At 38.8% G+C, this 13444-nt stretch overlaps 2 protein-coding genes across 2 annotated transcripts; both read left to right on the top strand.

The window, feature by feature from the left end:
- The first annotated feature begins 8188 nt into the window (after nt 1-8188).
- On the top strand, nt 8189-9100 carry LOC103713690 (pathogenesis-related protein PRB1-3-like). The gene has a single exon (XM_008800702.4). It carries the CDS (start codon nt 8238-8240, stop codon nt 8862-8864), a length of 627 nt encoding a protein of 208 aa, XP_008798924.2. The 5' UTR covers nt 8189-8237; the 3' UTR covers nt 8865-9100.
- Nucleotides 9101-11332: 2232 nt separating this feature from the next.
- On the top strand, nt 11333-12245 carry LOC103713665 (pathogenesis-related protein 1B-like). Its single transcript, XM_008800671.3, has one exon. It carries the CDS (start codon nt 11396-11398, stop codon nt 11972-11974), a length of 579 nt encoding a protein of 192 aa, XP_008798893.2. The 5' UTR covers nt 11333-11395; the 3' UTR covers nt 11975-12245.
- The last annotated feature ends 1199 nt before the right edge of the window (nt 12246-13444 follow it).

Genomic DNA, 13444 nt, shown 5'->3' with positions numbered 1-13444 from the left:
GAATATTATATCATTTGTGTGACTATATATGCTGCTTTAATAATCTCCTGCTAGAGCGTTATATTATTTCAGTTTTTCTTTTTTTTTTTTGTTTTTTAGAATTTTCTTTAATAAGACTCTTGCATTAGCCATCTATGCTGGTATTACTCCCAGTGTCTCTTGATTACAGTACTCATCCCAACTGCAGATAACCCCATTTAAGTGAAAGCTATTCCCACGTTTAGACCAGTTACATTCCCCTTTTAACCTTGTAATTAAAGGTCTTTCTTCGGCTTCTTTATTTTTTTGGGGCCTGTTTTCATAAATTTTAGCTGAAGAGTAGGGACGAAATGCCGTTTGGTACCTCATATATTCCCGGAAAACTCGGTTAAATACTTAAAAAGGAGTCCCCTCCAATATAATATATAAAAACAAAAGGTCTATTATACTTCTTTCTTTCCCATGTTAGATATGGGTCATATCTACTGTCAATGTGGATGCGATCCTTCCTCACCCAAGGCGTCATGCCAAAGCAATCCATGGGCTTAATGATAAAATAGATGTGTTTAAAGAAAACAGAGACACGAAATTGCCACATCTGTCACTAGTGCGGACATGCAAGATACCGACATGCTTTGAGGCTTGTGAGAAATTGTATCGTAACGTACCAACTCAGCAGTACACAAAGCTAATAAAATGCCTCCATATTAGCTGTGATTGCTACCAAATAAAAAGAAAGAAAACAATAGAGAAGATAAAGCTTTCCGAGAGGGATTTGGAGAAATGCGGGCTTCGATTGAAGAAGATTAGGGCTCGAGAGACGAGAGTGGAGGTAGAAGAATGCGGCACTTGGGCAGTAAGCGTGATGCATGTACCACTGGAGGAGGAAGACAGAGGAGAGGGAAAGGAGAAGTCGTCACTGATGATGCTTGTTGCCGCAGAATTTTAGACCGAGGTCGGAGCGTTGCTCGGCTAACTCTAAGGTTGGTGAGAACTGAGCTGAACGAGGCAGCCGAGATGTGGGGAAGCTGATCTCCTCCAGAGATAGTCAGTAAGAAGTATGTTTGTCGAAAAGTTTCTGGTAGAAATTTTTTAGGCCCCGTTTTCCAAAATTTTTACCAAACACCTCTATTTCATCTAAAAGTGCTTTTGGAGAGCCAAAAAACACTTAGTCAGAATAGAGAAGTATCCGCACAAAACTAGTCTGAACCATAACAATCTATCCATACAAAAAAAAGAAAGTAACGACATGGGTTGCATAAGACGAAAATCTTAGACAGGAAACTCATGAAAGCATCTTCTCAAAAAGAAATGAGTGTGTAACTGCTCTATTGCACGTGAATGGACAACTATCCTTTTTGCAACTCTAAATGAAACGCTAGCCGTACAAACTCTAGCTCAATTGCACTTGGTGCATTTTTTGGCATGCTCCGGTCCGATTTGTAGACAATTTTTCATCATTCAAAAAAGTCGACGAGAGGATCTATCCAGCTCAACTCGACAGTAGTGTTCATTACAAGGTCGGGCTCGTCAATGCTCGGCATCACCAGGACTTCAAGGTATGTGGCTTTGTCAAGTCGACAATCTCTGATGTGGCCAATTTTGACAGCAGATCGGTCCTTGCATTTTTCGTTCGAGAAATCTGTTGTATGTCAAAATTATGAAAGGCTAAGATAATGTCTTTTATCTTTTGTAGATATATGATTGTCAATGGCCCCCAAGCTTTGAATTCTCTTCGCACTTGGCCGACGACTAATTATGAGTTGCTGAAGACCTTTAGTTGCTGAACACCAAGCTTCTTAGAAAGCTTGAGCCGGGTGATGAGTGCTTCATATTCAGCTTCATTAGTTGACGTTGGAAATTTGAACCACGGTGCACACTTCATGATCACTCCATCTGGGTTGGTTAGTATGAGTCCAATTGCATTTCTCCCTGAGCCTGATGACCCATTAGGTTACTTACCTCTTTTTGCTTTAAATCCTACTTCAAGCAAACAAGTCAGTAGTCAGGTGCACCTGTTTAATATCATTAAAATATTATTAATTTTTAACATAATTTTAGAAGTTAAAATTAAATACTACGGTCTCATCTCCTCAGATTAGGTTGATCGAGTGACAGTGCCCGACTGCTCAGGTCAGTCCGAGCCAAGAGTATTCAATTGTTGAGAAAAATAAGACTATGCATGTGTGTTATAATATTTTAATGATCACAAAATTATTTGGTTCAAATATGACATATTATGTGTGTAATGTGTTTAACTCGGTCTTATGAAAAATTGTTTAAATTGTTTGGGCTTAATGATCTTATAATTTTGGACTAATCCATTGCGTTAGTCAACCTGCCCACTAATAAGATTCAGCCAGCCCATTAAGGTAAAACATGCTCCAATATGCTATGCCACTACATTATAATGTGTTTGCTAAAAAATGTACTTGCATTTGATTGATTTAATGTATACTCTTAGATTCAAGAGATTAATCAAAATATCAATGGTTGTCATTAAATTAGGATTGTGTCTAATAATTTTTATCCAACATAAAATATGGCAATAAATCATGCACACACTTGAGCACATATATATGAGACACACTTGAGCATCATATATATATATATATATCTTGCCAGATGTATTTAAATGAAACATAGACAACAAATTTGCACGTTTTCACAATTTTATTAGATTCTTAATGGAAGCATGGAAGATATCATATAAGTATGCTTAGGTGGCTCAATATAAACAAATCTTTCTGTAACTATAGATCTTAATTTCCACACACCACATTTTTGTCGTCCACTTGTCAAGAAATGTTATCCATCTGCTGTGCGCGCTAAAAATAGCTGCCAACTTGATACAATTATTCATAGATCATTAGCCAAACAATTGCAAATGGGAGGTACGGGATTGTCATACAATACAAATCCAAAGTCTTACTCCATGCAAATTTAAAAAAAGCCGACTTCTATGAGGTGTAATGGACGTAGACATCAAATAAAAAAGGTAGAGAGGATATGGATGAGGTGCTGCGGCGACTCTAAATGTTAGGATTAAGAATATCAAGTTTATTTTGGCACTTATGCTTGTCGAGTTCTTCCCTCTTTCCATCACCACGTAATGCCACCAAAGCACGCATAGTTTAGTACTAATCCTATTACAAGACTGAGGTTTGAAATTCTAGTAAGATGTTAGATTGGTATTTCCTAGATCTGTAGATATTGTACATATAATTTGGCTACAAGAGAAGCACTGTACGTGGCACCGTGCACAGTAGAACCCCTTACATTAACTAGTATTTTATGACAATGTCTGCTTGCTGCCCCAATCAATGCACTGAGACGGTGCATAATTATTCTCGTTCAAAGATCAACCTGTTGGTCCCATATTTTTTCCCCTTCGCAAAATATAAATGTTCTTTTCATTTTGTGAGAGGAAGAAAAAACCAAGAAAAAAAAAACTTCAGTCATTTGAAATATTGAAATAAGAAACCAGATTAAGAGAAATATATAACCAAGAGGCTCACTCAGCGGTTTGGTGACCTTTTCAAGGAAGAAATTAATCTAGATTCAAGTCTCATGCTGTGCATGTGGCACTTTGAGCTCCTCTAACTTTAGATGATGTACAGTTTTGCGTCACTTGAACAAAGTCTTGTAGACAATTGAGTCTGGTTAAATTAACTAATATGCAGGTCAATTGGATATGTAAGACAAGTAACGGAGTCCATAAAAAATGGATAAGATGGGCCATGCTTAAGCTTATACATCAGTAAACGGCTACATTGCTAGTATATTAGACACGTTCACACCAGTGTGTAGCATCATTTTTTTTGTTTGGATTTGCAAAAAGGGCTCAGTCCGCTCATCAGATCATTTGATGGCCCAATGCAGTATTATGATCTGGTCTAACGAGTCATAAGATGCACCAATAATAATAATAATAATTCATAGTTGCAAATACCAGAAAGTAGGGTTCTTTGTGAAGAGGATATGGTAAAACAAACTTGTATTAAACATGGAAAACAAAGAACACAAAATTTACATGAATCAACCTTGAGCATAGAGTCCACGAGAGAAGAGACTTGGGAATCCCGTATGGAAATGGTACAACGTATAACAAGTTTGACCTTAGCATGCAGTCTCAAATCCGGCCAAGTCAAAACCCCATTCAAGACATTCTCAAGAAACTCTTGCAAGCAGGATGGTATAATCATTAAGTTAACAAAATCGAAACAAACAAACAAACAAACAAACAGACCTATTTGAATCTAAATTGAGAGGCTTTTGCATAGCTCAAATAAAATAGATTTAAATTATGAGAGTAACTTAATGATGGTTTCAGCTATGCTAAAGGCTGAAACAGTTACGTGTGCATACTAACTACATTCTTAAATGAGCTCTGTTGAGGGTTTAAACATAAAGATCTACTGTGTGGCTTGCAAAACCGCTTTCCCTTGTCCTACGAAACGGGGCTGTAAATCCACATGAGATAAAAGCGAAAAGTACGCTATATGAAGGACTACGCGTATGGAGGCAAATGTAGACGTCCAGTTCTCTTCTGGCTTTTACGTATTGTTCTTAAGTGATGGTTGTAACCCAAAGTAGGTTGCTATGCTCCCTCAAACCAAGTTTTTAAATACTACGAGACGGAAGCATCCCGATTTTTCCATGAAATGAGATGCCCTGCTTACCAAATACTAGAGACTGTAGTTGTCCGTTTGTCCTTGCCTTTCATCTTTGCAAACCACTATTTTTATTTTTCTCATCTATGTAAACCTCTATTTCCTTTCTTTTCATCTTTTAGACCTTTATTTTATTGTGGAAACCAAGCAAGCAAAACAGATGACTGAAAGTGAGAGTTAAGCTGTTAGGTTGGAGCAAAGCTTGGCACCAGAGGTGCCAAGGCTCGCATGAAAGCAGCATGCATGGCTTTCCTTCCCTTTGTTGGAGCACAAGTTTCCACATCTTCAAGGAGATAACCTAACAAATCTCAACACAGTACTTCCAACAATCCTTATCTTAAAGAATCGTAATCCTACCTAACCATCTAGTTTACTGGAGCATAGACTGTTATGGCTATATAGATTAAACAGCAGTGATGGAAGACTACCTAACCTGGCAGAATTTGCCGCGATGTTAAAATAACAGCGATATTAAAATTTATGAAGGGAAGTATAAAATCTGCAAAAATAATGGAGGTTATAATATTATAACAATCCCTATAATGATTTTAAAAGGGGAATATATATAATGTTTGTATATTTTATCAATGAATACTAAAATAACAAAGATAATTAATTGCTAATCTATTATAAGAGCTGCTATATAATGAGAACAACAGCAATTATTTGGCATTTATATTGTTTTCCTAAATAATAAAAATTCAAATTTTCTTACCCATTATTTATCCAAAAATATATGTACCATTTGAGAAGTAAATAACTGTTTATTGAGTGAAAAGTGACTTGGACAATAACATTATTATTTTTTCAGTAACTTATGTTATTTTTTTATAATATTAATATTAATATATATTTTAATATTAAAAAATCTAAAACACGTAAGTTGGGGCAAATGTTGGCCGTCACAACTCTTGTAACGGTCCATATCAGTTTTTATATTATTTTCAAAACAATCAAAATTCAAATTTCTTACTCATTTTTTATCTAAGAATATATGTACCATTTGAGAAGAAAATAATTGTTTATTGATTGAAAAGTGACTTGGATAATAACATTATTATTTTTTCAGTACCTTATATTCTATTTTGTTATATTGTTTCCATAACAATATTATTTGAATATTAAAAAAATCTAAAACATACAAGATGGGTAAATAAACAGTCAATATCAGTTTTCATATTATTTTCCTAAATAAACAAAATTCAAATTTTTTTACTCTTTTTTTAATCCAAAGATATATGTACCACTTGAAAATTTAATAAGTGTTTATTGGTTGAAAAGTGAGTTGTATAATAACATTATTATTTTTTAGTACCTTATATTATATTTTTTTATAATGTTATTTTAACTATATTATTTTAATATTAAAAAATCTACATACAAGATGGGACAAATGTGGGCTATCAAAATTGTTGTAGCCGTTTGGACCAAAAAAAAAAAAAATTGTTGTAGCCGTCAATATCAATTTCTATGAGGGTTTGTAATATGATAGTGCAATTATTCAGACCTTGAGTAGAATCTCTCGGCATGTATATGCGAATATGCTATTCTAAGATGATCTGATATAACAAATCTCTTGCACCTATCCTAGTTCCGATGGCACGCAACTTCAGGCCAACTTGATAAGGGGAGTTATCTAAACGTGCTGTGAGAATTAAATACAAGTTGGCATGGCTTCCATGTGCGTTGCCCAAATGGAGGTCGGAAGCATGCATATCGATCTTTAAGGGATCGAGCCAAAGAAAAAGTCATCGGCTATAGTTCCAAAGTCTATCTCAAATATGGTTCCAAAGACTAGAATATAATAAGCATTTTTTTAAAAAAAATGAATATATACTCTTAAGATAGTGGTATAGCAGAGAGGATAATGATAATGGCGGTGGTGTGATGAAGGCGAGGCAATGGCCGCTGCTATGGTAATAGTGAGGGCACCAGTGATGTAATGGAGGTAACAGCTATGGTAGCGATAGTATAGTAGAAATAGTTATGTTATTGATAATGATGATGCTAGTGATGGTTGTGGAGGTGCTAGCAATGTGGCGGAGGTAGTGACGATGGTAGCGGCAGCATGTGGCGGTGGCAGAGGTATAGTTAGACATTTGTTAAAAATTTAAGAACTAGTAGAGGTAGTGAATGCTATGATTCTGATTATTTTGAATCCACTAGAATTGTTTATGAAACTTCTACACCTAACCAAAATAGAATGGTGTGACATAATGAAACATAGGGTGCTTACAGAATAGTTAATGCAATGCTTTCTAATTCTGGTTTAGGACAATTTTTAGAGTGAAACTATGTTTACAGCTTATTATATTAAATAGAGTTGTATTAGAAGCAATAAAATTCTTTATGAACTCTGAAAGAAAAGGAACCCTAATCTACACTACTTAAGAGTTTGAGGATGTAGAGCTATTCTAAGAATTTTTAAATCCAAAAAGAGAAATCTGGGTGAAAGAGGAATTGAATACATATATTTAAGATATGTACAAAATAGTAAGGCATATAGATTGACCGAAGTAGAACCTAATGTCTCAATAGCAGTTAATACTATAATTGAGTCAAGAGATATCATATTAGATGAAAATATGTTTAATTCAATTCCTAAACCTAAAGTATATATTTCAGAACAAAATCATCTTCCAAAAAGGAACACTTAGAGAATCACAAAGAAGAAAATCTTGAACCTAGAAGAAGTAAAAGAGTTAGAAAGGAAAAATTTTTTGGATTGGATTTTTGTATGCTCCTAGCAAATAGGACAAAAGGATCTTTGGTAAGAATGTACCATATTATTTAATACAGAAGCAGATCCTGCAACTTAGAAAGAGACAATGAAATGTCAAAATGCTGCGTTTGGGAAAGAAGCAATTAGTGAAAATAAGCCAATAGGTTGTAAATGGATTTTAAAGAAGAAAATGAAAGTAAACATTATGATAGCTTGATTTTGGGTGATGGTTGTAACCCAAAGTAGGTTGCTATTATCCCTCAAACCAAGTTTTTAAATACTACGGGCCGGGAGCATCCGGTTTTTCCATGAAATGTGATGTTCTGCATATATTGGAGACCGTAGATGTCCATCTGTCCTTGCCTTTCATCTTTGTAAATCTCTATTTTTAATTTTTTTCATCTTTGTAAACCTCTATATTCATTTCCTTTCATCTTTTAAACCTTTTTTTTACTCTGTAAACCAAGAAAGCGAAAATGATGACTGAGAGCAGAGCTGCCAGAGCTCGCGTAAGAGCAGCATGGCTTTCCTTCCCTTTGTTGAACACAAGTTTCCACATCTTCATGGAGATACCTTAACTAAGTCTCTACACAAAACTTCCAAGAACCCTTATCTTAAAGAATCATAAGCCTATATAACCATGTTTACTTGATTGGGAGCATCGATTGTTATGGCTATATAGATTAAACAGCAGTGATGGAAGACTACCTAACCTGGCAGAATTTGCCGCGAATAAAGGGCGCGATGCCCTCCACAGGATAGACTAAGTCTACCTAATAATTTTTCCTCCGCATCTATAAATACCACCAGCCACCCTCGCCTTCTCACCCATCACACACTCTTCCGCTCTTGCACCAACGACAATGGGGTTCTCGAAGCTTGCATTGGCTCTCGCTATAGTGAGTGCTATTTACGTTTCCACTGCCCACCTCGCCCAAGCCCAGGATAACCAACAAGAATATCTCCGCCCCCACAACGCCGCCCGAGCGGCAGTGCGCGTGGGCCCCCTGAAGTGGAACAGGACTCTGGAAAACTTTGCCCGGAGGTACGCCATGCAGCATGTCCGGGACTGCAGGAATGTTCCCCCACCCGGAAGCCGCTACGGCTCGAACATTTACATCGGCAGGGTCACCGCCTCCGCTGCGGTGGCGTCTTGGGTGAGCGAGAAGCGGAACTACCGCTGCCCCTCCAACACTTGTGCTGCGGGGAAGACATGCTCGCACTACACGCAGGTGGTGTGGAAAGCATCGACGCAGCTTGGTTGCGCACGCATTAGGTGCAAAAATGGTAACTACTTCATCATATGCGTCTACTTCCCCCCCGGCAACAGGCCAGGACAGCGGCCATACCCTTGCACCCGTGAGGAAGCAATGGAGGCTGCGGAAGGTGCCATGGAGGAGCTTGTTGAAGTGGCAGTGGAAGAAACCATGGAGATGGCCGAGGAAGAAGGTGTGGACGTGGTGGAGGACGTTGTTGCTCAAGTAGTGTGATAGGAGGGTGATATAGCCCCACCCCCTGTGCATCCCCTTTCTCGCTTGCTTGTTTAGTGAAGTTCGATTGCTGTGCTATGTAGCCGACCCGTACGTAGTGATGGGTTGAAGCTTATATAGCTGTCGTAACGTTGCTCTATGTGTGTGTATGCATATATCCCTCCTTGGTAGCATACCAAGGATTGTGTTTACGTATTTCCTCTCAAATAAATGAAAGGGGAGTTTATGGGTCCTTATGTGCCACGTGTAGGCTTGCATGGTCTCATAAGCAAAAAAACTATGCACGTGTAGGATTGCGTTTACGTATTTCCTCCAGCTGTCCTTCTACTAGTAAAATTTTAGGAGCACTTGCATTAGAACATGCGCCACCGGATCCAAAAACTTTGCATGAGAACAAAGGCACATGACGCATGATTCGAACGAGTGAGCTCGAGTTCTCAGTTATCGTGTGCTGTCATGTAAGTAGGGCCTAAGACGTGTATGTTAATTGCCGATGCCCTGCGGTGCATATTTTGCACCATAGAAGGCTGAGCATGTTTGAATCGGTGATGTGTTGACTACTTTAAAACTAGATGGCTGTTGCCCATCATGATAGCAAGCCAAACATAGTTGGCGTCTCGAACATAGTGTGCTATGTACTGCAACTATATATATATATATAAGTAAATTGAAGGGTCTCTGTATTTTCGATGTGCAATTATATAAGCTCTACATCCTGATATGAGTCAACGTTTTTTCTAAAAAGATAAATTAATGTCTCTCAACGTGCGGCGCCAATGTTGCGAAGTTATTACAAAGTTTGAAATGAGGGTCAACCTCTTTGTGAGAGTTTCTACCAGGGGACATCGTCAATTTGAGACGGTTTACATGAGAGAGACAGCTTCTTTGAGGATATATAATTGATCCATCTGTTGTCTTGTAAGAGGTCCTCTTACTTTAACTTTTAAGAGAGTGTTCTCCATGACTACTGTGAGGCAACCGTGCAGTTCTACCTTACTGCATTAGCATAGAGCGCAGTAAACAAAGAGAGAGCTTCAAGGGCCCCAGCCAGCTATCCTCCCAAAAGCGAATGTTCGTGTCCTTTCCCAATTTAAACTACAAGCAGTTCCAAAAGGCTTCAAGTTGTTTGCTGATGTTTTTCCAAATAGGGTACAAGCTTCTAAGAGTTTTTAAAATTCTCATCCCAAATTTCTTCCTCTGATAGTAAACTTTTTGAATAAGCTTCCACCAAGGAGAGCCAGTGACCTACAATAACTTCCAAGCCTATTTTGCAAGAAATGTTAGGTTCATCTGCTCAATATTTTTTATTCCCATCCCTTCTTGTTTCTTGGACCTACACACCAAATCTTAATTCACCAAGTAATGGAAGCCTCTAACTTTGCCCACTCCCTTCTAAAGGAATGCACGCCGCATCTAATCAATCCTCTTAAGGATCCATTTTAGTAATCTAAACACTGACATATAGCAAGATGGAAGAGCTCACATCACACTATTAATAAGGGTAAGCCAACCCCCAATAAGAGAAATCTTCCTTTTTCAAGTAGCCAATCTCCTACTTATCTTTCCTAATAGCGGAAGCCAACATTGTCTCATAAGTTTCTTGTCTAATAGTGGCAGGCCCAAGTAAGTAAAAGATAGGGTGTCTTTTTTGCAATTCATCAAAGCAGCTATCACATCCAATTTCTCCTCATCGCCGGCCTTAAGCTTCATAAATTTTTCTTTTAATTTAAAAACATTTAAAAATAAACTTCAAAAGCCTGCAGTACCTTGACCCATTGGGGCGGTAGCTATGCCTCCCAACTTGCAAAGTCACCCACTCCATGTTCCCACCATAATCATCCACATGGTTAGCCCCCTATAATCAAGTCAAAAAATTATGGTTTGACTGGATGTTTTATGGTGTTTGTCCTATTAACGACACTCATTAAGCCAATCAGTTAATACATGCATAACACTTGAACGTACTTGGGTGAGTTAATTATAGCACGACTTCGCAAAGGCCTGCTCCATCCTTCGTGACGACTATGCCCTTTTTATTGCATTAATCAGGAAAAGGCCACACACTTAACTTTCAAATTTTGTACCATCAAAACAAATAAAAACTTTATAATACTATATAAATCCGGGCCGGCCGGGCTCGAGCCGGGCTTTCAGAGCTAAACCCGAGTCCAGCCCTTTTAACAACCATGCTCGCATTTCAAGTCCGAACCAACTTGACGGACTTAAAATACAGGTCCAGATTCATCCGAAAAGTCTCAGACTTGTTTTATATCTTAAGCAACTATATTAAATTAAAAATAAAATAACTTATCCTTGTTGCAGCCGGAGAATACATAATCTTTTTTTCAAAAAAAAAAAAAGTTTGCGTGATGTAAGGCAACTTAACCTCCACGTAATTAGTGGCACAATTTGCCGCGAAGAGAGGAAAGAACATGCCTTGAAACCCGATCCATTGTTATAAAATCGCTCGAACTCGCAGCCTCGAGAAAGCAGTCTTCCTTCCTGGTATACTGCAAATATCGAACAAACGAATGGGGTTCTCGAAACTTGGCTTGGCCTTGGCAGCAATAAGTGCCATATGCCTCTCCTTCACCAATCCATCCGTCGCCCAGAACTCCCCCGAGGACTACCTCCGCCCCCACAACGATGCCCGAAGGGCCGTCGGCGCGCGCGTGCCCCCCATGAGATGGGACACCACCCTGGAGCGCTACGCTCTCAACTATGCTAACCAGAGGGCCCGCGACTGCCGGCTGATTCACTCCGGCGGCCGCTACGGCGAGAACCTCTACATGAGCTCCCCTAGCATCGCCACCGCGGCGCGTGCGGTGGGCGCATGGGTGGACGAGCGGCGGTTCTACAACTACCGGAGCAACACCTGCGCACGGGGGAAGGTCTGCGGTCACTACACTCAGGTGGTGTGGCGTGAGTCGGTGCGGGTCGGCTGCGCACGCGTGCGGTGCAACAATGGTAACTATTTCATCATATGCAGCTACAACCCCCCGGGCAACATATCCGGACGTCGCCCATATTTAAGCGATGCAGAAGAAGCTTTGGAGGCCCAAGAAGCCGCGGAGGTTGCGGAAGGGGCTCACGCCTTATCCTCTGAGTAGGGTGATGGGATATGGCCTGCCATGCCTTGGTTGCCCCTTGTTCGAGGCATTGGCAATTCGAGCAAGCTATTGATCCGGTTGGTCGTTCTAATGTGATGTTTGCTTGGTATGCTGCAAAGCTGATCTCATCTTGATGGGGCTGAACTTTGTTCCCCTCGTCGCTTGTTACATTGTAATATGTTTTTTGTTCCCGTTTCCCATGGTGGTTTACACCTGGAGTTGTATCAATCTACTTCAATAGATAAATAAAAGGGGGATCTGTGTTCTTAAACATGGCTATGTAAATAATGGATATGGAGTTGTATCCATTATTTGTATGTGTTATCAGCTGAGGATTTTGGTGTCATTGAAAATACTTATATATTTTTTTAAATAGTACTAAAATGTTGGGACACATAATCTATGTTAAATGCTAACCAGAAAGCATGTTATTCTGATTTCTTAGCCCTATATAATTTTTTAAGATCTATACAGTACATAGCTGATGTGAAACTAAACATATGCTCCTATGGGTTCTTATACACTTCCTCTATTTAAATCTTGACATCCTCGCCAGATTAAGGGTCTACATTAATTAGTTCAAATTCAAACACAACTACCATAGATCTAATCCCAAACACTACAATCAACTCATAGTCTATCCAAATAGACTCGTGCTATAGTGTTCCTTAGTCTACATAACTCATAGGTCGCATTTGCTCTAATACTATTTGTAACAACTCCGAATTTTAATCACGAAGGCTAGCCGGAAGGTAGTATTCAAGTTTTTGGCTCTATATAAGTACTCAAGATCTAAATAATGTGTAGACAATATGGGACTAAGCACACACACTACTCATATAAGGAGATCTTAGGTACTTATGTAACGCCAATGAATGAAATTAACACATTCTAACTAGTTTTTTTTTTGAGAGAGGTTGTAGGTTGCCACCCATAATGTCCAATTAGATTTGAATGGTGTATCATTGGATGAATCATTACCGAGAGCCTCCCCGAGATATTTACTCGTAATTTTTACTTTTGTGCCATTACCACTTCAGACGAGCTATCAAGACTTCCACGTGTGGTGCTCTGATTGGACAAATTCAATTGTAAGTTCGCGTAGGACAGCTGTATGCAGTAGAAAGTTCTCATTGTGGCTTCATTTTTCGTTCCCCACCCCCCCCCCCCCCCCCCCCCCCCCCTTATTTTCCACTATCACATTTCGAAATTCCGAAGCAGCACCATTATGAGAATTCATTGCGTGGAAATTACAATCTTAATCACAAGTCTCAATTTCATCTCTAATTCCCCCGAAGAGAACTAGAGATTACATTCCAATATTGCAGTGAAACTAAACCACTTCTAGCTATTATTTTCGATGTAATATCGCATGATCTTTCCTAATAATTGTATCTCTTATAACTTCTTAGAACTAATTTGAAAATGCTTCCCAATCCTCCTCTTCATGAACCTAAATGATATTAAACC

The sequence above is a fragment of the Phoenix dactylifera genome, chromosome 16 (genome assembly GCF_009389715.1).
Source record: "Phoenix dactylifera cultivar Barhee BC4 chromosome 16, palm_55x_up_171113_PBpolish2nd_filt_p, whole genome shotgun sequence".
Lineage (NCBI taxonomy): Eukaryota > Viridiplantae > Streptophyta > Magnoliopsida > Arecales > Arecaceae > Phoenix > Phoenix dactylifera.
This window is presented reverse-complemented; position numbering and strand designations above follow the sequence as displayed.

Bases quoted from the DNA above. Each gene is read 5' to 3' on its own strand.
- LOC103713665 (XM_008800671.3), top strand. From the start codon at position 11,396: ATGGGGTTCTCGAAACTTGGCTTGGCCTTGGCAGCAATAAGTGCCATA.
- LOC103713690 (XM_008800702.4), top strand. From the start codon at position 8,238: ATGGGGTTCTCGAAGCTTGCATTGGCTCTCGCTATAGTGAGTGCTATT.